The sequence below is a fragment of the Dasypus novemcinctus genome, chromosome 3, assembly GCF_030445035.2.
Source record: "Dasypus novemcinctus isolate mDasNov1 chromosome 3, mDasNov1.1.hap2, whole genome shotgun sequence".
Taxonomy (NCBI): Eukaryota; Metazoa; Chordata; class Mammalia; order Cingulata; family Dasypodidae; genus Dasypus; species Dasypus novemcinctus.
In genome coordinates this window covers 31,134,639-31,161,363 of record NC_080675.1, presented here as the reverse complement: position 1 = coordinate 31,161,363, position 26,725 = coordinate 31,134,639, and the positions used below count along the sequence as shown (strand labels likewise).

Genomic DNA, 26,725 nt, shown 5'->3' with positions numbered 1-26,725 from the left:
ATCTCAAACACATAGTCTTAGTCCCTAAGGGGGAAATATTTTGTAGGAGGGAATGGATGAGAAAAAAATGGAAGAACTGGGATGGTTTTGTTCTAAGTTTCTGAAGGAAGTAGAACAGGGGCGATACAGGCAAGAAGAAATGGATCAAAGAGGGAATGAACCAACTGACAAAAACCAGTAAACCCATGCCTATGGGTTCAGAATTTCAACCCCTAGATGCAACCAGCAGCATTCTGGGTACCTAATTAGTGTCTTTGGTCAACAGAAAAGATGGAGACTTTTGAGATATGTTTTTTTTTTCTGGAACTTGGAATACAATTTTTCCTTATGAATCAATTTACTTTTTTATGGGAATGTGAGCTCCACCAAGCTTGCGGATCACAGTAATGACCACTGAGTTCAAAAGGCAGTACAATGGATAAGGAAAGTGTTCTAGGACTGAGTCAGAAAAATAGAGATTTTTAAATCCAAGTGGCACCACTTACAAAGCTGTGAGACCCCAAGCAAATCCCTGTTTTAAAACCCAATTCTCATATCTATTAAAGGGAATAAAAAATACCTGCTCAGAGTCAAAAAAATCAAGCAAGGTAACATATCAGAGCACTTTATAATGTTTAAAGCATCACACCAATAATAAGATATCACTCACTCTGTATTCCCACTTGGGTCTCCCCAGCTCTGGAGCATAGCTTTTGGCAGATGAGTCTGAGAAAAAGAAGAGGCAGCTGGTTCTTGCTTCTTGTCATCCCTTTCCTCTACTGCTTTCTTCTTACACACACTTTTATTTTATTTATTGTGGTAAAATATATAACATAAAAATTGTCATTTTAACCATTTTTAAGTGTACGATTCAATGGTGGTATTTACATTGACAATGTTGTACAACTATCCTTTTCACCATCCCAAATAGGAAATCTATAACCATCTAACAATAATTCCCCATACCCCCCTATCCCCTCTACTTCTATCTTTATGAATATGCCCATTCTAGACACCTCGTATAAGTGGAATCATATGAACTTATCCTTTTGTGTCTGGCTTATTTCACTGAGCATGTTTTCAAGGGTCATCCATGTTGTAGCACTTATCAGAACTTAATTCATTTCTATGGTCGAATAATATCCCATTATACAGAATATTTTGTTTATTCATTAATCTGTTGATGGACACTTGGACTGTTTCCAAGTTCTGAGTATGGTAAATAATGCTACTATGAGTATTTGTAAACAAGTATCCATTTGAGTCTCTGTTTTCAATTCTTTTGGATAGATAACAAGAAGTAGAATAGCTGGGTCATGTAGTAACTCTATGTTTAACTGTTTGAAGAACCTAACTGGTTTCCATAGCAGCTGCACATTCACATACATTAATTACCTGACTTGTGGGTTCCAAAGGCATCTTTATGGCTCAAAGATCCCAGTTTTTATTTAGAGACAGCATCCCTGAGAGTCACCCACTTTCCCCCTGAAGCCAGAATGATTTCTACCTCCTTTCAATGCATCACAAAATTTCTCAGACAATGGAAGATTTAGAAGAAAATTTATCTGATCATCAACTGTCCCTATGACTCCTCAGACTGTACTCCAGATCCAGAACATTTCCCACAGCAATCAAAAGAAGAGAGTCCAATGCCTACCATCAGAAAGGGTCTGGAAACTTCCAGGTCTAGGTCTCCCTAAAGGTAAAGAACATATTAGGGAAGAGAGCAACAGTTCAAGTCAGGGAGAGTCAGACTTGGTTAAGGACAGACTTGCATAGAACATTATTACACAATATGGAAATTTAAGGCTTAAAAAAACTTTATTCAACATAGAAATTTGACATGCCTTTTTAAAAAGGCAGGGAAGAATTCTGACTTAGGCAGATTTATTCAGTACCTGTCACAAGGTTAATGCCAACTTTGTCAGGTTCTAGAAATCCATTCCAACCCCTCCATCTATCTCATTTTTCCCACTCCCAATCCTCAACTGCCAACTCTAATGAAAACTCTTTATCTTACCATTAACTTTTTCTAGAGAGTAAATGAAAATTAGAGCCTGAGCATTTTCTGAAAAAAATGGAAAGGAAATCTCCCCTATTCATTTAACCATCACTCTTACCTCTAAAAAAGCTGCTCAGAGAGTAGGTAGAAGTAAGTTTGGGTAGTTGTGTATAAGAGGAGAAACTATTTCGGCTCTTCAGCTGTTCACGTCCTTCACGGGTTAACCCACTACTACCAGCAGTCTCTTTGATGGACCATGAGATACCTGTCAGATAATGAAGACTAAATCAGTAATTCTCATCCAAAATAAATCCTCAACAGCCAACATTCCAACAAACTCTTTTTTTTTTTTAAGATTTTATTTATTTATTTCTCTCTCCTCCTCCCCCCTCCCCCGCCCCAGTTATCTATTCTTTGCGTCTATTTGCTGCGTGTTCTTTGTCCGCTTCTGTTGTCAGCGGCACGGCAATCTGTGTTTCTTTTTGTTGCATCATCTTGTGTCAGCTCTCGTGTGTGCGGCGCCATTCCTGGGCAGGCTAAACTTTCTTTCACGCTGGGCAGCTCTCCTTACAGGGCGCGCTCCCTGTGCTTGGGGCTCCCCTATGCAGGGGCACCCTGCGTGGCATGGCACTCCTTGTGCGCATCAGCACTGCACATGGGCCAGCTCCACATGGGTCAAGGAGGCCCAGGGTTTGAACCGTGGACCTCCCATGTGGTAGACAGATGCCCTAACCACTGGGCCAAGTCCGCTTCCCCCAACAGACTCTTAATTAAAAGTTTTTCAACACAGCCCATGGTCCCTTGACCAACACGGTCTCCAAAAATTGGGGCAGGGACAAAGGACAGAATCTAATAGATTAACCAAGAGAAAAATAGGCAAAAAAACGTGAATAAATGGATCATAGAAAGGAAATTCAAATGGATCTTAAACATGTGAAGAGAAGGTCATCCTCACTCTTAATGAAAGAATTACAAACTAAGTGTACCCTGAAATACCAACATTGCCCTATAAGACTGCCAAAGGTCCCAAAATTTGATAATGCTCTATATGTTTGCAGGGCTATGGGGAAAAGAAGCCCTCCAACACTGCTGGTGAGAATAAACACTGGTACAAGTCCTATGGAGGGTAATATCTATCCACTATGCCAATACCCTCTGCCAGTAATTTCACTCCAGAGATTTATCCTTAATATATTCATATGAGGGCAAAATGCCAGGTTGTTGATAACAATATTAACAGCAAAAGACTGAAAATAATCTAAATTCCAGTAACAACAGAATGGTTAAATAAATTACGGAAAACCCAAAGAATGTGATATTTGCTATTATCAAAAAAAAAAAAAGAGAGAGAGAAAATGAGAAAGTGCTTTGTGTTCTAACAATGGAGAGATTTCCAAAGTATATTGTTATGTGAAAAGAGCAGGGTATAAAGATAGAATTAGATTAGTGGTTATGTAGGACTGGGGAAGAACAGAGGGATTGAAAAGTGACTACTAAAGGGTTTGGAGCTTTTCTTTTTGGAGTAATGAAATTGTTTTAAAATTTTTTGTGGTGATGAATGCACAACACTGATTATACTAAAAGTCATTGTGCACTTCAGATAAATTATATAGTATGTGACTATCTCAATAAAACCACTTTAAAGCATATTACAAAGCTACAGTGGTCAAGGCAGCATGGTAATGTCATAAAGATAGACAGACTGATTAATGGAATTGAACTGAGGTTTCAGAAATAGATCCTCAACTCAATGATCAATTTATTTTTGACAAGGCTACCAAGTCCACTAAGCTGGGCCAGAAAAGTGTCTTCAACAAATTGTCCTAGAACTGGATATCCATATCTATAAGAATGAAAGAGGACCCCTATCTCACACTTTATAACTAAATGAACTCAAAATGGATCTTAGGCAAAGATGAAAGCTAACATCATAGAACTCCTAGAACAAAATATAGGAAAGAATCTTCAAGATCTTACAGTAGAAGGTTGTTTCTTAAACCTCATACCCAAAGCACAAGCAATGAAAGAAAAAATAGAAGAATGGGACCTCTTCAAAATTAAATACTTTGTGTTTCAAAGAACTTTGTCAAGGAGAAGAGGCGCCAGACAATGGGAGAAAATATTTGGAAACTTACAACTCAACGATAAAAAGACAAAAACCCACTTAAAAAAATGGGCAAACGACTTGAATAGACATGCTTCCAAAGAAGAAATACAAGTGACAAAAAGGCACATGAAAAGAAGTTCAACATCACTAGCAATTAGGGAAATGTAAATCAAAACTACAGTGAGAGTCAAAGGTGATTCCCTCTCCAAGGGGCGACCTAGTGCCCCTCTCAGGAACGTAGCAACTTGCAATAAAATGTGGCAAGCCCAAGGTCAGCAAGAGAGAGGGGATGTTTATCATTTTGCCTTCCTTTGGCAGCTGACATACATACCTAAGTCCCTTTTAGATAGACTGTGGACTCTTCTCCTCATCTACACACTGAAGTTGTCATCTTGACACAGGCAGAGGCACTGATGAGCAGCAGATTTCTTTTGTTATTAACTATAACCTTCCCACCAATAGAGAAAACTATATCCACAGAATTGGTCATGATGGATGTTTTGGCTGTGAGGGTGTGGTTATTAACATGGTGACAGAAGAAGACAAGAGGACTCTTTAAGATAGTGAGAGCTTCTATAACACCTCCATTGAGAAGATGCCCCTCCATGCTGCTGACCCCATCTGAGGAGCACCAGCCAGGGATCATTCCTGGGGGACTGAGAAGCAGGAGTGGGGAGGGAAAGGCAGCAAATGATTGACATTTTGTCATTTTCTTTCTCTTTTTTTTCTTTGAATGTCACTTTTTGAGGTAAAAAAAAAAAAAAGCTACAATGAGATATCATCTCATCTACTAGAATAGCCACTATTAAAAAAAAAAAAACTACAAGTGATGGAGAGGATGTAGAGAAATAGGAACACTTATTTACTGTTGGTCGGAATTTAAAAAGATGCAGCCACTGAGGAAGACACAGTTCAGATGGAAAGATATTTGAAGTTAATGTGGAGGTTGCCAAACAATCTGTAGTTATAAAGATCATGTTGAGAGATTTGGGAATGGATGATGAAGGAGATGATGACCCATTTCCTCTACCCAATGTTAATGCAGCAATATTTTAAAAAGGTCATTCAGTGGTGCACCCACCACAAAGATGACCCTCCTTCTCCTAAGGATGATGAGAACAAAGGAAAGCAAACAGATAATATCCCTGTTTGGGACCAAGAATTCCTGAAAGTTGACCAGGGAACACTTTCTAAACTTATTCTGGTTGCAAACTACTTAGACATCAAGGATTTGCTTGATGTTACATGCAAGACTGTTGCCAATATGATCAAGGGGAAAATTTCTGAGGAGATTTCCAAGACCTTCAATATCAAAATCAACTTTACTGATGAGGAAGAAGTCTGGGTACACAAAGAGAACGAGTGGTGTGAAGAGAAGTGAAGCATTGTGTCTGACTCTGTACCACTAAAGACTGTTTCAAATTCTAGTTGGACAGCTGTTTATAACTGTTAATATTAGAAAAACAGCAGATAAATGCAACAGCAAATCAATTATATTAGAATACTGTCCTCATTGCACGTATAGTTTGAGTCAGATTTCAAATTTATGGCTAAGTTTCTCCCATATGATCAAAAATTTCTTCTCTTTTTTCTTCTCTGAATAAAACTAAACTGAGATGGCTATAGAAAGCTGTGAGGAAAACTATTCACACTATACATTTAAAAAATAATTTAGGGAAGCCGATGTGGCTCAAGTGATTGGGCTCCCATCTAACATATGGGAGGTCCAGAGTTCAATTTCCAGGGCCTCCTAGTGAAGGCAAGCTGGCCTGAGCAGTGGACGAGCTGGCCCACGTGGTGAGCTGGCCCAAGTGAGTGCTGGCCTGAGTGGAGTGCTGGCCCACATGGCAAGCTGTCATGAGCAGACAGCTGGTGCAGCAAGATGACACAACAAAAAGAGACACAGAAGAGAGACAATAAGAGACACAGAAGACCAGGGAGCTAAGGTGGTGCAAGAGATTGAGCACCTCTCTCCCACCCTGGAAGGTCCCAGGATTGGATTCCAATGCCACCTAAAGAGAAGACAAGCAGACACAGAAGAATGCACAGCATATGGACACAGAGAGCAAACAATGAAGTGGTGGATTAAATAAATAAATCTTTAAAAAATAATAATAATTTAACTTTTAACATTAAGATGTGTGAAAAACCCAGAAAGCACCCATCACAAATGCAAGATGCTTTAAATAAAAAGCTAACAGAAAGCGGATTTGGCTCAATGGATAGAGCATCCGCCTACCATGTGAGAGGTCCAGGGTTCAAACCCAGGGCCTCCTGGCCTGTGTGTTGAGCTGGCCGACGTGCAGTGCTGATGCGCACAAGGAATGTCATGCCACACAGGGGTGTCCCCCATGTAGGGGAGCCCCACACTCAAGGAGTGCACCCCATAAGGAGAGCCACCCCACGCGAAAAGTACAGTGGTGCTACACACACAGAGAACTGACGCAGCAAGATGATGCAATAAAAAAAGAGACACAGATTCCCGGTGCCGCTGACAAGAATACAAGCAGACACAGAAGAACACACAGCGAATGGACAGAGAGAGCAGACAACTGGGGAGGAAAGGGGAGAGAAATAAATAAAAAATAAATCTTAAAAAAAAAAAGCAACTTAAAAAAAATAAATAAAAAGCTAAGTTACATTTATATATATTACAAAAAGAAAAAGAATACATAGGGAAGCATCTTTAGGACCTTGTGTTAAACAATTGTTTCTTAGGCTTTATGACCAAAGCACAAGCAACAAAAGAAAAAACAGACAAATAGAACTTCATTAAAATTTAAAACTTCCGTGTATCAAAGGACTTTATCATGAAAGTAAAAAGACAGGCTACAGAATGGGGGAATATATTTGGAAACCACATGCCCAATAAGGTTTCATATCTAGAATATATAAAGAAATCTTACAACTTAACAACCAAAAGACAAACAACCCAAGTTAAAAAATATCTAGAATATATAAAGAAATCTTACAACTTAACAACCAGAAGACAAACAACCCAAGTTAAAAATGGGCAATGGGAGTAGATGTAGCTCAAGTGGTTGAATGCCTACTTCCCATGTATGAAGTCCCAGGTTCAATCTCTAGACCCTCCTAAAAACAAACAAACAAACAAAAGAAAGGAAAAAAAGCTCTCATTGGGAAGTGGATAATGCAGCTCAGGGTAAGCACCTGCTTCCCATGTATGAGTTCCTGGGTTCAATTCCCAGTATCTCATAAAAAATTTAAAAATTAAAAAAAATTTTTTTAAATAGGCAAAAGACTTGAATAACCATTTCTCCAAAGATGATTACAAATGGCCAAAATGTACATGAAAAGATGCTCAACATCATCAGCCATTAGGGAAATACTATTTCACACTTACTAGAATAGCTATTGTCCAAGAAAGACACACACAACAGAAAATTACAAGTGTAGAGGGAATGTAAAATTGTAGCTGCTGAAGAAGACAGTTTGGCAGATCTTCAGAAAATTAACTATAGAATTACCATATGACCTAGCAATCCCCTTTCTAGTTATAGACCCAAAATAATTGAAAGGAGGGACTCAGATGTTTGCACACTGATGTTCATAGCAGCATTATTCACAATTGTCAAAAGATGGAAGGAGCCCAAGTGTCCATCAACTGATAAATGGATAAATAAAATGTGGTTTATACATACATAAAATAGAATGTTATTTAGCTATAAAAAGGAATGAAATTCTAATACACGTGACAACATGAATGAACCCTGAAGACATCATGTTGAGTGAAATAAGCCAGACACAAAAGGACAAATATTGTATGATCTCATTGGCATGAAATAATTAAAATAAGCAAATTCATAGTCAGAAACTAGAATATGGCTTACTGGGGGGTGGGGAAGAAAAGAATGAGGAGTTAATGCTTAAATTATACAGAGTTTCTATTTTAGGTGATGGAAAACTTCTGGTGATGAATGGCGATGATAGTAGCACAATACTGTGAACATAATTAACAGCACTGAATTATATATTTGAATGAGGTTAGAGAAGAGTTTTAGGCTGTATATGTTACTAGAATAAATTTATTTTTAAAAAATCTATAGGAATATACAACACAAATAGGGAACCCTAATGTAAACCATGGACTATAGTGAATAGTACAATTATGATAATTCTTTCATCAATTGTAACAAATGCACCATACTAATGCAAGACGCTAATTAAAAAGAAAATTATAGGGAAGCGGATGTGGCTCAAGCAATTGGGCTCCTGTCTACCACATGGGAGGTCCCTGGTTTGGTTCCTGGTGCCTTCTAAAGAAGACAGTGAGCTGGCACTATGGGCAGGTGTGGCAAGCTGATGCAACAAGATGAATGCAACAAGAGGCAATAAGAAAAACATGAGAGGCAAAACAAAGCAGAAAATGGAGGTGGCTCAAGTGATTGGGAGCGTCCCTTCTATATCAGAAGTCCCAGCTTTGGTTCCTGGTGCCTCCTAAAGAAAGAAGGTAGAAGAAAAGACACAGCAAGTACAAACAATGAGGGGGTGAGGAGAAATAAATAAAGCAAATTAAAAATAAACAAATTATATGCCATGGTCACATGAAATTTATCCCCAAAATCGAAGGGTAGTTGAATACATAAAAATCAATGTAATATACCACCTTAACAGAATGAAGGGGGAAAAAAAACACATGGTCATCTCGATGCAGAAAAATCATTCAACAAAATCTATTACTAACACTCTTGACATCAAAAACACTCAATGAACTAGGAATAGAAGGGTATAAAGGCCATATATTAAAAACCCACAGTTTGATGAACGCTCAACTATGTGATTATACCAAATACCATCTATTGTACACTCTGGATGAATTGTACACTTTATTAATATGTATCAATAAAATTAATTGTGTAAAAAAAATAATTAGTAAAAAAAGCCCCACAAAACCCACAGTTAGCATCATACTCAATAGGGAGAGATTGAAAGCTTTTATCATAAGATCAGAAATAAGACAAGGATGCCCACTCTCACCATATCTATTCAACATAATACTTGAAATTTTAGACAAAGCAATTAGGTAAGGGGAAAAAAAAGCATACAAATTGGAAAGGAGATGTAAAATTATTTCTGTTGTGCAGATGTTTTTATATGTAGGAAACTTTAATGAATCCACACATACACACACACACACACAAAAACTATTAAAGCTAATAAACGAATTCAGCAAAATTTCTTTTCAGGAGACAAGAAATCAACTCTCAAAAATCAGTTGAGGGAAACGGATGTGGCTCAACCAATTGGGCTCCTATCTACCATATAGGAGGTCCAGGGTTCGATGCCTAGGGCCTCCTAGTGAGGGCAAGCTGGCCCATGCAGCAAGTTGGCCCATGCAGAGTGCCAGCCCACACGGGAATGCGGCCCTGCACAGGAGTGCTGCCCTGTATGGGAATGCCACCTCACACAGGAAAGCCGCCTCATGCGGGAGTGCCAGCTGATGCGGACAGTTGGCACAGCAAGATGACACAAGAGACACAGAGGAAAGAAAATAAGAAGACAAAGTAGAACAGGAAGCTGAGGTGGCGTAAGACAGTAATCGCCTCTCTTCCACTCCAGAAGGTCCCAGGATCAGTTCCTGGAGCCATCTAATTAGAATACAAGCAGACTCAGAAGAACACAGCAAATGGACACAGAGATCAGAAACGGGGTAGACGTGGGGGAGAAATAAATAAAATAAATCTTTAAAAAAAAAAATCAGGGAAGCAGACTTGGCCCAGTGGTTAGGGCGTCTGTCTACCACATGGGAGGTCCGCAGTTCAAACCCCGGGCCTCCTTGACCCGTGTGGAGCTGGCCCATGTGCAGTGCTGATGTGCGCAAGGAGTGCCGTGCCATGCAGGGGTGTCCCCCGCATAGGGGAGCCCCACGTGCAAGGAGTGCACCCCGTAAGGAGAGCCGCCCAGCGCTAAAGAAAGTGCAGCCTGCCCAGGAATTGCATGGCACACAGAGAGCTGACACAGCAAGATGACGCAACAAAAAGAGACACAGCTTCCCATGCCACTGACAACAACAGAAGCATACAAAGAAGACGACGCAGCAAATAGACACAGAATAGACAAGCGGGGAGGGGAAGAGGAATAAATAAATAATTTTTTAAAAAATAAAAATTTTTTAAAAATCAGCTGATTTTCTATATATTAGAATTGAGCAATCTAAAGAGGAGATTAAGGTAATTTCATTGATAACAGCATTAAATAGAATACTGAAGAATAAATTTAACCAAGTAGGTGAAAGACTTATACACTGAAAACTACAAAACATTGCTGAAATAAAAGAAGATCTAAATAAACAGAAAGACATCCTGTGTTCATGGATTAGAAGATATAATATTGTTAAGATGACAATACTGCCCAAAGCGATCTACAGATTCAATGTAATCCCTATCAAAATCCAATGGCTTTTTAAAAAACCCATTCTAAAATTCGTAAGTAATTTCAAGGGACCCCCAAATAGCCAAAAGAATCTTGAAGAAGAATGAAGTTAGAAGATGGACATTTCCCAATGTCAAAACATACTACAAAGCTACAGTAATTAAGACTGTGGTGCTGGCATAAGTATAGACACAGAGATCAATGGAATACAATTGAAAATCCAGAAATAAATGCTCATATACATGGTCAATTGATTTTTTCTTTCTTTTTTTCTTAAGGTACTGGGGTTGGCCATTGAACCCAGGGCCTCATATGTGGGAGGCTGGCACTCAACCACTGAGCCACATTGGCTCCCAAGTTGGTTTTCTCATTTGTTTCCTTGTTTACTTTTTTTGTTTTTAGGAGGCACCAGGACCTAACCCAGGGCCTCCCACATCCACTTGAGCCAGTTCTGCTCCAAGTCAACTGATTTCCGGCAAGGGTATCAAGATTATTTGATAAGGAAAGGACAGTCTTTAAAAGGTGCTGAAAAACTGTATTTCCACATGCAAAAGAATCATGCTGGACTTTGTATTATACCACATACAAAAGTTAACTCAAAATGTGTCAACAATTATAGTTAAGAGCTAAAACTATAAAACACTTAGAAGAAAACATAGGGGAAAATCTTCATGTCCTTGGATGTGGGAATGGTACCCAAACATGATAATGAAAGTACAAACAATAAAAGAAAAATAGATAACTTGAACTTCGTCAAAATAAAAGCTTTTGTGCCTCAATGGTCATTATTAAGAAGGTGAAAAGAAAAGTACAGAATGGGAGAAATCATTTGTTAATCTTATATCTGATATGAGATTAGTACCCAAAATACATAAAGAACTCTCACAACTCAACAAAAAGATAAATAACCCAAATAAAACACAGGCCAATGACTTGGACATTTTTCCAAGATAGACAATAGTCAACAAGCCCATGAAAAGATATTTAATAACATTACTTATTAGGTAAATGGAAATCAAAACCATAATGAGGTACTACTTCATACCCACTACAATAGCTATAACCAAAAAAATAAAACATAAGTGTTGGTGAGGATGTGGAAAAAGTGGAACTCTTGTGCACTGTGGGTGGGAATGTAAAACAATACAGCTACTGTGGAACTCAGTTTAGCAGTTCCTTAAAAAGTTAAACATAGTATCATCATATGACCTGGCATTTCCACTCCTAAGTACCTAACCCAAAGAAGAAAAAATAGGAGCTCAAACAGATACTTTTTCACCAATGTTCAAAGCAACATTATTTACAATAGCCAAAAGGTGGAAACAATCCAAGGGCCCATCAACAGATGAATGGATAGAGAATATATTTCAAACAGTGGAATACTGTTTAGCTGTAAAAATGAATTAAGTTCTGATACAGGATACAACATAGATGACCGTTGAAAACATTATGCTCAGTGAAATAAAACAGACACAAAGGACAAATATTATATAATTCCATTTATATGAGGTACCTAGAATATGCAAATGTATAAAAACAGAAAGTAGATTAGAGAGCATCAAGGGCTACGTTGAGGGGGTAAGGCTGGGGATAGGTGGTAACAAGATGGGTACAGAGTTTTTGTTAGAGATGATGAAATACTTCTAGAAATAGGTAATAGTGATAGTTATACCACATTGCTAATGTACTCTTTTTTTTTAATATATAATTTTTATTGTTGGCCAAGTGCTGCGGTATGTTTTAATTTTTATTTATTTTTTAAAATTTCTTTCTCTCCCCTCCCCGCCCCACCAGTTGTCTGCTCTCTGTGTCCATTAGCTGTGTGTTCTTCTGTGACCGCTTCTATCCTTTTCATTGGCACCAGGAATCTGTGTTTCTTTTTGCTGTGTCATCTTATTGTGACAGCTCTCCATGTGTGCAGCACCATTCTTGGGCAGGCTGCACTTTCTTTTGTGCTGGGCAGCTCTCCTTACGGGGCGCACTCCTTGTGTGTGGGGCTCCCCTACACGGGAGACACCCCTGCGTGACAGGGCACTCCTTGTGCGCATCAGCGCTGCTGCTGATGGGCCAGCTCCACATGGGTCAAGGAGGCCTGGGGTTTGAACCACGGACCTCCCATGTGGTAGGCAGACACCCTATCCATTGGGCCAAGTCTGCTTCCCCTAATGTATTTATTGACAACAAATTGTATATTTAAAAATGGCAAAATGGTAGATTTTGTTATATATTAAAACAATAAAAGTTTTTTAAAAAAAAAAAAAACAACACGTATTCCTTTCAAAGTACCAGGGCCTGGGACCTCATATATTGGAGGGTGGTACTCAACCCTTAAGCCACATTGGCTTCCCTGAGTTGGGTTTTTTGTTTTTTTGCTTATTTTGTTTTTTGGGTTTTTTTTTTGTTTTTAGGAGGCACTGGGAACTGAATCCAGGACCTCCCGTGTGGGAAGCAGGCACTCAACCAACTGAGCCACATCCGCTCCCTGATATATAATTTTCCATGCAAAAAGAATCTTTAGATAAATACATAGGAAGTAAATAACAATGATTGGTTTTTTGGATGGCAAAGACTAAGAATTGTATAGATGCTTGACAGGGTGAGTGTGAAACTTTTCACCGTATGCCTTTGATCCTTTTTTATTTTTAAACTGCATAACAGTATTTTCTATTTAAAAAAAAAAAAGCATTTCTTAAAAATCAGATGCAGTCTGCAAAGGCATTAAGTGATACTATACAACAGCTAAGCAATGTGACTTGGTGGCCAGGGAAGTCAGTCCGCCAATCAGTTACAAGTTCTCAAGTCAGAAGTTCCCAAAAATGACTGCATCTTAGAATCACCTGAAGTGCTTATTCAAAATTGAGTTGCTAGACTTACTGAATCAGAATCTCTAGGGTAAAGCCTAGGAATCTGTAATATTAACAAGTATCCCAACTTAGTCTGAAATATCCAGCCAAGCATTAGCCCTCAGGCAGTACACCTGGAGAGCTATATAGGCACTACTGCTGTATTTCCCTAAGGACTTCTCCTGAGGTTAAATTTCCAGATCTATGCACATCAGAACATAGTCTCTTCCCTAACAAGTATTCAGAAGAAAAATAAGTGGGGCCTTTGTTGCAGTGACAAGAACTCTGAATATCAATTGCCTCATAAGGCCTCCTCTACTTACTCTCCACAGGTTCCCTACTCCAGCTGAATCTCTCCAGGTCATCATCATCATCATCATCATCATCCACGAAGTCTCGAAGCCTATTCACTGCTCGCTTGGATTCCTTTAACTACAGAGAGACATAAAGCAGGACACTAAGGCAATCATGCCTTCCCACCTTTCTCTTCTACAACCAAGAAGGTTGCGGAACTGGGACCTGAAAATGGCCAACGTTTTCACTCTCTGCAGCCTAAAGCCTAGTCTGCTAGATATATGGTAAGAAAACAAATTGCTTTTTAGCCAACATTGCCGTCCAGTGGCAAAGAGTAAGAAGGAATCAAAGCCACTTTTTAAATCACATCTTTGGCAATGATTTGCTGTATAAACCTGAGTGAGTTTACTCACTCCTACAAAAATAAGTCTGCTTCTGCTTTTGTAAAACAGACATATTCAAGTATAGGCAAAAACCTCCAATCCAATTCATCTTTTAAAAATAATAAATTGTAGTGCATGAATAAAACACTTGGTGTCCTTGAAAAAAAAATGAGAGGAATAAATCATCTTAAAAAGGTAAAATAAGAAGGACAGAGAATTGATTCTTCCAGTCCTTCTTGCTCTTTCCTGGGGGCTCTTTTCCATTACTTTTTCTAAAAATCTGACTCAAAACACTTCTGAGCCTAATGGAGACACGGTCAAAGCCAAGTTACCTACACGCAAGGGGAAGAAATTTTAGAGTGGCACTGTGGAAGAAGAAACAATCTTCAGCAATTGCTTGTGGAAACATACCTGTGAGAGCTCATCATCTTCATCATCAAAAGTGAAAGCATTGAACTTGGAGCTGTTCCAATACTCCTCCTCATCACCCTTTGTCCGATTCATCTGGAAGGGAAGAGAGAATTATGGCCCCTTCCGGGTTTCCCCGAAAGAACTTCAAAAGCTTTAGGCTACTTTACTAACTCGCAGAAATTGGGGATGTATAAAAGAAGCTAGTAAAGCAAAATCCTAATCTGCTATATAACATATATCAGAGTCTCTAGCTGATCAAACCATTCTTCTGATCTTCTAATTACCCACAAGTATCCATTCTTCCTAGAGCAATTACTTTTGTTCAAAGCAATCTCTCAGGTGTTACAAGGAATATAAAAAAAGCACAAGAGGGAAAGGATGTAGCTCAAGTGGTTGAGTGCCTGCTTCCCACAAGGTCCTGGGTTCGATCCCAGTACCTCCTAAAAACAAAACAAATAAATGAAAAAAACCAACTCTCATTGGGGAGCAAATGTAGTTCAGTGGTTGAACACCTGCTTCCCACGTACAAGGTCCTGGGTTCAATACCTGGTACCTCCTGTAAAAGAAAAGTACAAGACACAGTTTTCATCCTGAAGGACCCTACAACAGAGCTGGTGTTCAGCATAGACATGTGTAAAGATAACAATATAACAGACTAGTGTCATAAGAATCAATCACCAACTTTGGTGAGTATACAAAGACGACCAATCAAAGCATGCACAAAATACATAATTGCACTGACGCGTTTAAAAAGTTATCTATTGCGTGCCATCTGAGGCACTGTTCTTTGAAGATACCGCAGTGAAAAAATTTGACAAATATTCTGTTCTCATGTGCTTTAAAATGCCTGAAAGAATGAAAGCAATCAAAAGAAGAATTTTTCTGCCTGTTATCTTGGAGTCTTCAAAGTATGATTAATTTGCCAAAAACTGTTGGCCAGAATTTGAAAAATGAGGGCATGGCCAAGAAAATAAAAGTATATAAGGAAATTAGTTGAAACACCTTAAGCCCCTCTCATAACTACTCTAAAATGAGCCTTCACTTGGAGGAGGGTGTGCAGGAGGGAGAGGGTTGCCCTAGAATGACAAACTAACCTATCAGTGTCAATGCATTAGAGTGAAAAATAAGGTTTAAGCCAAGAACTAGGTATGAAAAAATTCCACAGCACCAAAAACAACTCCAAAGGCCACAAAATATCAAATTCTAATGGATCAATTTGCTTTTCTTTTTATTTCAATTGGATATTTCTCAAAAGAAGCTTGAAAAACCCTCATCATAGCAGCCCTGTTGAGTCTTCTGACAGTCCCTAAAATATTCCACTCTCATTTTTCCTTATTCTGTATGTTTTCAACTCATGGGACACAAGAATGGCAAAAGTTTGTTGGGAATTTTCTACTATGTCATCTCTTCCCATGGCAGTCATAACTGACTGACTCCTACAGAACCCAGAAAAATCCCTTTCTGTATTTCATTCCATGGGGTCAAGACCAAATCATAAAAAGCCAGCAGTCACAATGAAATCATCGCTCATAGACGTACAAGCGTGGGGTTTATAGTCAGGTAGACTTGAATTCAAATCTTGTGTTCTCTGATTCTGAGCCAACTGGGTTAATGACTTTACTCTTAAGTCTTGGTGAAAATAATATCCTACCTCACTGGGTTGCAGGGAAGATTAAGTAGAACATAGGAAACACCTAACACAGTGCCTAGCAGACGGTAAATACTGAACTGTCGTCCCTTTAATACAGGATATCTCACAGACATCTTTCTATCTCAGTTCTCTCATCTGTAGGATGGGTGTGCAACAGAAACCTGAGTTAAAGGACTGCTGTGAGGATTAAGCCCTTAACAAATGTAAAGCACTTAGTGCAGGGGTTCTTAACATTTTTTGTTCCATGGACCCCCTTTGCCAATCAGGTGAAAACCATGGACCCCTTACTAAGTCCATACTATACCGTGTATTATTTAATAAATATATCACACCCACACCTAGATGTCCCCCCAACAAAAATGTTTTTTTGAATTTCAATTTAAGATCACAGACTCCTTGTTAAGAACCCCTGACTTAGTGCCTGACAAAATTAATGCTCAGTGTTAATTTTTAGTATTAATCTATCATCATGGTACCTTGAAAAAATAAAGAAAAAAATGTTAAACACTCCTAAAGGTAAAAAAAATTAATACAAAAATTTCAAGCAGACATCACAAATGCTGAAGGTATATAAAAAGCATACAAACGTCTCTGGCACAAGTACAAGTTTACAAAACACTTGATTGCTCATTTGATCCTCATAAGAATCCTGTATAGTAGGTCTGGCAGATTCCCTTTCAATTTCACTGATGAGGAAAATGAGGCACTAAAGGATTAAGTATCAAAATTAGGGCAGTTTTAGTATATGTCTAGTAAATATATACCCTTCAATATAGTAAATATCTGTGGATAGGCATAGAATATGTAACAAACCCAGTAGTCTACCAAAGGATTTCTGGAGTTGTTTTTTGTTGTTGTTTTGGAGGTACTGGGGGCCTGGGGTTGAACCCAGGACCTCTTCTGTGGGAAGCCTGCACTCAAACACTGAGCCACATCAGCTTCCCCGCTTTGGTTTCATCATTTGTTTTGCTTGTTGTTTGTTTTTGTTTTTTACAGGAGGCACCAGAAACCAAACCAGGACCTTCCTGTGTGGTAGGTGGGCGCTCAACTGCTTGAGCCATATCCACTCTCTCTGGAATCGTTTTTTATCGGTGAGATGGCTGTGGATATTTGACAGCAACTTGTACTTCCAGCACCAAACCAGAATCAAAATTTACTTGGCAAGTAAAGAGATAATAATTTAAAGGCTCTAGAAGTTATAAAGTGGCTGGGAACAATTTTAAGACTGCCTGAAAAAAAGTGCTTTAGCATGATTTAAAATACTTCACAGGCGTGGAACAAAGAGGAGTTAGCAAAAACTCACAACTAAGACGCTTCCTCCTCAGGAAACCACAGAAACCAGCTCCTGAGAATAAATTAGATTCGGGTTCATTTATCTCCCGTGCCAAGGCTACACAGGTGAGGTGAGGCTTGTGCACTGAGACCAGGGAACCTTTGAGTTAAACTAGGAAGACTCTCCGGGCTATGATTTGAAACTTCCTTCAAGTCATGGATCTAACGCATTCGCCAGCGCCCGACAAATTCCTGATAGGGTAAATGCATTTGGTTCAAAACCAAACGTCGGGACCCCCTCGCAGCCCCCAAACCCAACGGATTCCGGTGCCCAGCCCAGTGGCGCCCTGACTGGAAGAAGAGTCAAGCCTGGCCACCAAGGGACGTCTCTGAGAAGAAGCGGTGGCGGGGATCGGGATGCAGAGAGGCTGGATCCAGCCCGATGTGTGGCCCAAGGGATTTAAGACTCCCTCACCTCTTTCACACCGAGCCCTCCCTCTCAGGACAGCACCTGCCTCCGCCGCCGTTGGGCCAGCCCTTCTTAGCAGGTTACGCAGCATAGAGAAGAGACGGAAAAGAGATGTCGGACACAGAGTTAAAGAAAGAGGCCGCAGGGCATGCTGGAAGTTGTGGTTTCTTCCGCCTCTGCGATCAGGCGTCGTCAGCACGGCCCAAGGGGCTTCTCGACCACAGCGCCCAGAAATCTCAGCGCGCCGCGTCCAGGTCGTTTCCTTTACTTTCAGCGTGACCTTCCGCGGTTACCTACGGGTCACGCAACAAGACTACAACTCCCAGGAAGCTCAGCAGGGCCCACTTAGAACCAGAAGTGTTCTTTCCGTCCCTACGCCGCGGGGAACGGCCGTGTGAGGGGCTGGATTTCGTGCCCTTTTGGGGATAACTTGAGAGAGTTTGTAGGAACCCTGGAACAGGCGGAACCTACAGTCCTAAGACTTGGAACGGAAGTAACCGGTGGGAGTGGGGAGGAGCCGGAAATTAAGACGGGGGCGGGGGGGTGGAGGGAAAAGCAAGCTAGGAGGTTCTGCGGCCGCTTCTAGTAGTTTCCAGGCGCTGCCGGTAGCTGGGACCAGGAGGTCCTGCGGGCGAGGCTGAGGCTCTGGCTGTGGCTGCGCGGGAGCCGGCGGCTGCGTGATTGGAGAGCCGATGGCCAAGTGGGGTGAGGGCGACCCACGCTGGATCGTGGAGGAGCGGGCGGACGCCACCAACGTCAACAACTGGCACTGGTGAGGGCCACCAGGGCAGGCCGCGGGAGCGTTGCGGCCCGCCTGGTGTTGCGGGGTCGCAGGGAGCTCGGCTGGGCAGAGCTGGGATGGAAGCCGGAGGTGGGGGTTTCCTTCCCGGCCAGGGTCCTTCCCGGTCAGGGTCCTTCCTGGTCAGTGGCCCTAGGTGCTACAGCCCATTGGCCTCCTTGGCAGTGTAAGGGGAGGGGGAGGCGGCGGTGGCGTAGAGAGCCGCTTCTCAGAGTTGGGGAATTCACGGAGACGAGAACTTAATTTCCTGGCTGGTCCGTCCAGCCTTAGCAGGAAGATGCTTCCGACACGTGGCCGGCGGAGTTAGTGAGACCCAAGGAGAGGTACCGCCTTGGAATGTGTTGGGCGATTACTGTGGAAAACTCGGAGCCAGGGGGCTGAAATTCCCATTTGGCGTCATGAGAGTAAAGTTAAGAGTCAGTTATAGCGAACCACTGCCTTAGTACCACGGGTGAAGGTTTGGAACGTGTTCAGCTGGTGTCCAGAGCTCAGTGATAGTGAAGCTGCGGCCTCTCACCTGGAGCTAGTGAATGGGTTGTGTTGTGACTCTAAGGGACTTTCTCTGGTTGCTGGGCAATTACGTTTTTATAACTTGACCATTCTTAAAAGTTTTCCCTCTTTCAAGAAGTCTTCCAGAAGTTCTATATCCTTGTCTTTGAAATCCATTGAACTTTGTTTGTACTCTGGTATTTACTATGTTGCAGGTTTTGTGTACATGTTGCCTCTTAGTTAAGTTGGAAAGCAGATAGTGATTTTTCTTTATGTCTCAGCCTGTTGCAGCTCTTGTTACCATAATAGAGCGGTTGACCTAATTTTTATTTTGTTGTTTCCAAGCCCAGGATTTACAGTTTTCATGGCCATCTAGAGGGCACAGAAGGTGTAGGGCATTATACAGCACAGTCTAAATCTGACAGGTAGAACACTGTGCTGATGAGGCCAAGGTTATTGGTTTATTCTTTACAGGACCCATTAACTAAATACTGCATCCTTTAACCACAGTCTGTGCTTCTGACCCCCACAAGATATACACAGTTGTCCACTTGGTCCTTTTAGACTTGATATACCATTCCTTGGCACCTTCCTAAAAGAAAGTGATGGTGTCTGCGGACATACTGGACCAGCACTGCAGACTTTTGTGTTCTTTTCAAACCATTTTTCTGGCCTCCTTTAGCTTTGCATTCTCTTGAATAGTGCAAGCAATGTTTTCTCCATTTGGCTGTTGGTCCATAGCCTTGTTTCTCTTTTGCAGGACAGAGAGAGATGCTTCAAATTGGTCCACAGATAAGCTGAAGACTCTGTTCCTGGCAGTGCGGGTACAAAATGAGGAAGGCAAGTGTGAAGTAACAGAAGTGAATAAACTTGATGGAGAGGCATCCATTAACAACCGCAAAGGCAAACTTATCTTCTTTTATGAGTGGAGCATCAAACTGAACTGGACAGGTGAGTCCATGCTGGGCTGTCAGGGAAGGGGTTCTCAGCATTTTGGATGACGTGATAAGGAGCCAGGAAGAAAAGGTTGTAGAGGTTATGAACTCTTCAAGGGAGAAGACAGACAGTGCTACTTTAGAGTCTAGATAAGACGGATGCTGAAATTTCTACTCTGCCACTGTGGGACCCAAATGAGTTTCCTCTCTCCGGGTCTCATGCACATCCCCCTTCCACCCCTCTCCCCTCCACCCCCCCCCCCTCCACCCCCAGTGAAATGGCTGGACTCCTGCATCTTTTGGCCTTAGTCTGTGTTGGGACATTTCCTCATACTAGCTGCATCTGTCTCTTGGATAATTTTAAAGGTGGGGAGATAGAGTGCTTCTGGTCTCGATCTTTTTTCACTCTCTCCACTGTGACTCTTTAACAGGTTGGACCACTGTACTAATGAAGCTTATGTGTGACTTTAATTTGAGGCTGTTTTATTTTCTAGTTCAGTGTCCTTTCTGTGATGACACTAGGAAAGAACTGAGACCATGTGTGTAATAAAATCATGCCTCAAAAGTTTGTCGTATGAATAAGTAAGGAGGGAAAAGGTAAATATATCAGTCCATGTACTTTTTCTTTCCTAAGAAAAGGATATTTTCAGTTTTCTAAGTATACATAAAGGATAGTAGTCTGGAAAAAACTGTAGGTATCATCTTGCACAGCCCCCTTTTAGATTGAGAAACTCAGGCTTAGGGAAGTGAGGATCAATAAATGTTTTGTCGATTAATTTTGAAATGCAGTCAGTTCAGCTATAGCATGGCATGTGTTCTTAAAAATCACCGTACTCTGCAAAGGTACTCACATAAAACCTCAGGGTTTAAAGGGAAAATGAGGTTAAGGACGCAATATTCAATAACTTTCTAGTAATAACGTTTTGTTTTGTTTTGTTTTTTTAAAGCTAAGCCACCTAGTAAAGATAATAGTACACTATTACCCATGTTAAATTGTAAGAAATACGTACCGCTACAATAAATACGGCACTTTATCATGAAAAAAACCTGATGTTTACTTGAGAAGGTACGCATTGGAATGGTTGAAACTTATAGGTTATTGTAAAGTGGTAGAAAGAGGGCCATCTTAAATTATTACACAAATTGTAACAGATGTGGATGGGTGTGGCTCACAACACTCAACACATGTTGAAGGTGCGTGTATGTTGTGTATTGTGCAGTTCAGTTCAGCTGAGTGCCTTTTTTTTCACCTAGTATTTCTCGTGGACAATATCTTATAAATAAATATGAAATTTACGTTATGATAAAGCTCTTTCCCTAATATATCAGTTACATATTCTCAGAACAAGCGTTAGCTCAGAACTGACTGAATTAGCTATTGACCCAGGTCTTCCTTGCCAGAATTCATGCTAGTACAAATCTGTGTAGATCTCAGTACCACAGTCTAACAATATAGTTAGTCTCAAGTAATCTGGTGAAGAAAGACAGTTCTCCCGAGGGGGAATGGATCTGAGCAGTGTCTGACATGTGACATTCTCTGCTGTCCGTGAGAAGAGACAGCTGAATAGTAAGTTAGAACTACAGAGCAGAAGACCTTTCCTGTAGAGAAAGAGACTAAATGGCATTGCATTGCTTTTAACAGGTACCTCTAAGTCAGGAGTACAGTACAAGGGACATGTGGAGATCCCAAATTTGTCTGATGAAAACAGCGTGGATGAAGTGGAGGTTTGTGCTTCCTAACTCCTCATCTTGAATCTTCCTCATCCTCTTATTCTCAGATGAGAAGAATGACCTATCATTCAAGAATAATAGCCCAGTGTGGTCCAAGCATTCAGAACCCCAGTTGGCAGGTGGTTTTCTAGGTATATGGTGCCATTGGACACTTCCAGAGCAACCTGTGCTTATTTAATTAGCTATTTTGCTTTAACTAGTAATGCGCGTTCTAATGGTAGCTGCCTTTGCCTTGGCAGAGTGGACTTGTGAAGTTGAGTACCTCAACTTTCATGCATTTCCTTTGGAAATGTCAACAGTTACTGATTGCTCAGCACCCACTTTCCACAATGTAGGAGCCCCTCAAGTTATTTACCACCTACTTCTGATCTTTCACTCAGATTAGTGTGAGCCTTGCCAAAGATGAGCCTGACACAAATCTCGTGGCCTTAATGAAGGAAGAAGGGGTGAAACTTCTAAGAGAAGCAATGGGAATTTACATCAGCACCCTCAAAACAGGTATCCCTTGAGTAGTTACATATGCCTTGAGGAGATAGTTTTCCACCTGTCCGACTCCAATTCAGGGCTAAACAATCCTTTCTTTAACAAATGGGTAAAGCTTTTGGGGGAGGCACCTCAGAGCAAGTCTCTTAAGTTCTGAGTGAGGGAAAAACCTAGAGCTGTGTTGTTTAATAGAGGCACTTGGGCATTGGAGATGTAGCTAGTCCAAATTGAGATGGGCTATGAGTATATACAATAGATTTTTAAGACTTGGTACAAAAAGAAAAGAATTTAGAATATTTCCATTTTAAAATATTGAAAACATGTTGAAATAATATTTTGGGTATACTGGATTAAAGTTATTAAGATTAATTTCACCTGTTTCTTCTTTCTTTTTTAATGTGGCTACCTGAAAATTTTAAATTACATTCAGAGATCACGTTCTACTTCTGTTGGATGGTGCTGATAATAGGATTTGAGTACAGTCCTGGATTATTTTTGATAGGCATTTTCCAGGGATTTTAGTTAACTCAGCTGAACCCTGGGATTCCAGTTCTCCCATTTGTTCTGATCATGATGCTGGAGTTGATATAATGACCATCAAAAGGAGCCAGCATAGAAGGTGATAGCTTGGAGGGAGGGGAGACAGGGAGGACTAGGGCTCTGATGCCCTAACTAGCTGTGGCTGTTCTACAGAGCTAAGGAGAATAGGGGGAAAAGGCTAAACATTCACCAGCATATACCGTAATAATAGGTTTCTCACTCCTGAAGTCATTGAAGTGCCACTATTTTCTCCAACTGCCTTCCATAGTAGACCTCACAGACATTTTAATAAGATGTAATGCTTCCAGTTGAGTCAGAGACCAAAGCTATTTAAAACAGTCTCAGTGGACATACTACATTCTATAGCATATACAGATTCCTGTCTGGCAAAGACCAAAGGTAAAGACACACAAACTTTTCCTTTCCTGGTCATGGTCATTCCCTTATTCTTGGTTAAGATGGCTCATGTTTGTCAAGCTGTAATGAAGCCCCAAATCTCAGCCACTAAGAAATAACTTTTAAGAGCTGGGATTTTATATTTTCAGAGTTCACCCAGGGCATGATCTTGCCTACAATGAATGGAGAGTCCTTAGATTCAACCGGGCAGCCAGCACTGAAAGCCGAGGAGCGGAAGGTAAATGATGTTCCCATGTAATGAGGTGGGAGACTGCCTGGGAAGGGAGTTGAGACACTGCTTCCTTCTTAATCCAGCATTTCAGCTCTTCCTCTCTGACCCATCCTCTAAGAGCAGTCTGTAATCTGCTCACAGTGATACCTCCCAATCCTCAGTTGGGTTTGTATTCATTTATAATGGATCCATAAAGCAAGTGGAAGCCATGATGGACTTCAAAACCAGGCTCTTGGTTGCATTTAACACCAGTTAGGAAGTTACACACACAGGATGGTTTTCACCTGCATAGTCTTTTCAGTCTTATTTCTAACCAGGGTGTTGATGTTTCATACTTCAATATTAGAATCTCACCAAGCTATGAAGGATTAGGTCATAGTCTTCATCATTCATCAGGAAATTGGTGTGTCTTACCCCATATATGGCATCATGGGCAGATGTTTTATCTGGGGATGGAACTTGTGTTATTCAGGCCCAGCACTTGGTTTTTGAGATCTGTTGTCATTTTGCCAGCATAGTGAAGGATATCCAAGAGGTGGCAGGGAAACAGCTTCCAGCAATATAAGCATAGAAATTCTGTTGAGAATTAAACTGAGCTCTTCAGAAGCGCTTAGTGATTTGACTTGTCTTTTGGCTGTTGGGTTCTCAAATGAGTATCACGATCTCCCTTTTCCAGAGTGGTGGTGGTCAGTGGAAATTGAGGATGTTTCTGGAAAAGATCCCTTTGTGACTGAAGTGCCTACTCATACAGCTTCCTCCCAATCCCCTGGAATAATAAGCCTTCGAGGTGTAAAGGTTATGAGAATGTATAGCACATCTTTCCCTGAAGCTGTGTTTACTGAGGTTTCACCATTATTCTAAACCGAGATTTTTCCCGCCACTTCCACAGGCAAAGTTTGTTCCTTCAAAAACTCAAGCCAGACCTGTTGGTGTCAAAATCCCCACTTGTAAAATCACCCTTAAAGAAACTTTCCTGACATCACCAGAGGAGCTCTATAGAGTGTTTACCACCCAAGAGGTAAGTATAATCTTGTTTGTCTGACTTGGTGCTGTCTACCGTTGCAGGTTACGTGGGTTGTGGGTACATCCCTCAATGATTAGAGAGGGTACTTAGGACTGGTACTAGTACAGGCATAGGCAAAGGGAAAACACCTTTGTTTAACCCACTCGTCAAAGTGGATTCGCTTTTTTTTTTTTTTAACTCTGCTAATTTTGGCATATGTTACTGGGAGCCACTGAATTATTCTTGTACGAAAAGTGAATGGGGGAGCGGAGGTGGCGCAAGCAGTTGAGCACCTGCTTCCCACGTGGGAGGTCCTGGTTTCAATTCCCAGTGCCTCCTAAAAAAACCAAAAAACAAAAAAAGAGCAAGCAAACCAAAAAATCAACTTAGGGGAGCTGATAATGGCTCAGTTATTGGGCGCTGGCTTCCCACATACCAGGTACCAGGTTCAATCCCGGGCCCTGGTACCTCAAAAAAAAAAAAGTGAGTGGGTCCAAAGTACTGGCATTATACATTTAAGAATGTCTGTAATTGAAACCTACTCTGTAGTGGAACTGAATAGAGGAGCGATTGCTTAAACCTGATAATTGGACAGAGTAGCATCTTGAAATGAAGAGTCGAGGCATGCAGGTTTCAGCTGGCATTTTTCCCTGAGCTCCACTGAGAGCCATGCAGAGGGAATGGCCATAGCAAAGGGCAAAATTAGTTGGTAGCCATGAAGGAAGCCCTCACTATGCATCCTGGTGTCAGCATATGTTAGACCATTGGGTACAGTCAATCGGAAGTACAGTGGGATGATCATGGTTCTAGCTCTTTCTTTTCCCTGCCTCTTTTTTTCTTTTTCTTTTTTTTCCCTACAGCTGGTTCAGGCTTTTACTCATGCCCCTGCAATGTTAGATGCAGACAAAGGTGGGAAGTTTCACCTGGTAGATGGCAACGTCTCTGGGGAATTCACTGACCTGGTGAGTACCTGCTGGCCCCAGACCCCTGCTATAGAATCTTCCTGGTCAGAAGAGTGACATTTGTCTTGTCTCTAGGTAAAATTTTAAACTTTGATCTCTTGGGTTAATAAAACCACATTTGTTTTTTGGGTTTTTTTTTTTCCCAAAAGAATGCTATGATTGGAATTCTCTTGCTTTCTTAGTATCTTTTCCTTAATTAATTACAGTTCTTCCTGGAGCAAATAAATGTGGAAGAAAGGTTATATGTATTGATGGGTTGCGGCTTTCCATTTGTGGCACTGAAATTTCACCTGGGCACAGTTGATAAGGCTCCACCTTTTAGTAGTAAGGGAAGAAGCAGTAGCTAAATCAGTGCACAAGCAACCAATTTTGAGTGCATTTTTACCTCATACGTAGTGTACTTACAGAGATGATGAACTCCATACAGAAGGCTGATGGGGAATCCTAGCCATCTTGGGCACATGGTGGTCTACAGTGTGGACTGACCTCTTTGATTATTTTAGGTCCCTGAGAAACATATTGTGATGAAGTGGAGGTTTAAATCTTGGCCAGAGGGTAAGTAAGCATACTTATTTATTGCCATTACCCCCAAATTTTTTCTTTTCCTAGTCTTAATCATACCTGTAAACCTCTTACCTATGAGAGGCAAGTGGAATAACTGAGCTGAGAAGGTGGGAGTTGAAATGAAAGTTGTAGGAAGCCCTAAGCAAGAGACCTGGATCTGAAACCTCCCTCCCCTCTGGCTTTCTCAGGGCACTTTGCCACCATCACCTTGACTTTCATTGACAAGAATGGAGAGACTGAGCTGCGCATGGAAGGGCGAGGGGTCCCTGCTCCTGAGGAAGAGCGGACGCGGCAAGGCTGGCAGCGGTACTACTTCGAAGGCATCAAACAGACCTTTGGCTATGGTGCACGCTTGTTTTAGGGCCAGCAGCAGGGGGCGATAGCCTGCCCAACACTTCAGTCCAGCCCTCTCCTGACTGGGGCTTGGGACTCACAGGATTGCACCATCCCAACCACTAACTTGGGGCCAGGGCCCCTCCCCTCCACATATACCTTGGGTTTGTGCATGTTTTCTGCTGGGTGGGATCAGAGGGTGATTTCTCTTTTACGTGTACATACGCTAAATAAACATAATTTAAAAACAAATATCTGGAAGCAGTGTTGATGTGTGTAGCTGGTATTAGAGTTCCCTGGAATGCTTTGAATTTTTTGAGGAAAGGAGTTGTAAGGAGGCCTCTTACCATTCTGGGTAAATGTAAGTAATTAAGAAGCATGAAGGAAGCCTTCTCACTAGGAGGTGTCCCTCAGCAAATCTTTCATACTGCAGAATGGCAAAAAGATTCTGCTC

General features: G+C 41.0%; 2 protein-coding genes, 1 non-coding gene and 1 pseudogene across 3 annotated transcripts in view; 3 read left to right on the top strand and 1 right to left on the bottom strand.

Moving 5' to 3' along the window:
* The window catches only part of VIPAS39 (VPS33B interacting protein, apical-basolateral polarity regulator, spe-39 homolog), a 38,415-nt gene extending 20,134 nt beyond the window's left edge, over nucleotides 1-18,281 (bottom strand). The window contains exons 1-6 of the mRNA XM_004453547.4: nucleotides 17,811-18,281; nucleotides 14,413-14,505; nucleotides 13,648-13,756; nucleotides 2,100-2,246; nucleotides 1,637-1,675; nucleotides 650-705 (exon numbers count right to left, since the gene is read on the bottom strand). Of these exons, the coding sequence (XP_004453604.1) occupies nucleotides 650-705; nucleotides 1,637-1,675; nucleotides 2,100-2,246; nucleotides 13,648-13,756; nucleotides 14,413-14,505 (444 nt within the window). The 5' untranslated portion in view covers nucleotides 17,811-18,281. The remainder of the gene's footprint in view (nucleotides 1-649; nucleotides 706-1,636; nucleotides 1,676-2,099; nucleotides 2,247-13,647; nucleotides 13,757-14,412; nucleotides 14,506-17,810) is intronic.
* On the top strand, nucleotides 3,044-5,469 carry LOC139438086 (S-phase kinase-associated protein 1 pseudogene; annotated as a pseudogene).
* LOC111762975 (small nucleolar RNA SNORA67) lies at nucleotides 4,275-4,415 on the top strand. The gene has a single exon (XR_002795959.1). It is a non-coding gene; the product is annotated as a small nucleolar RNA SNORA67 (small nucleolar RNA).
* A 49-nt stretch (nucleotides 18,282-18,330) lies between the features above and the next one.
* Nucleotides 18,331-26,523, top strand: AHSA1 (activator of HSP90 ATPase activity 1). Its single transcript, XM_058292972.2, has 9 exons — nucleotides 18,331-18,576; nucleotides 19,853-20,043; nucleotides 21,670-21,752; nucleotides 22,139-22,256; nucleotides 23,327-23,415; nucleotides 24,299-24,427; nucleotides 25,273-25,374; nucleotides 25,878-25,929; nucleotides 26,127-26,523. The coding sequence occupies exons 1-9, from the start codon at nucleotides 18,497-18,499 to the stop codon at nucleotides 26,297-26,299; spliced, it is 1,017 nt and encodes a 338-aa protein (XP_058148955.1). The 5' UTR covers nucleotides 18,331-18,496; the 3' UTR covers nucleotides 26,300-26,523.
* The last annotated feature ends 202 nt before the right edge of the window (nucleotides 26,524-26,725 follow it).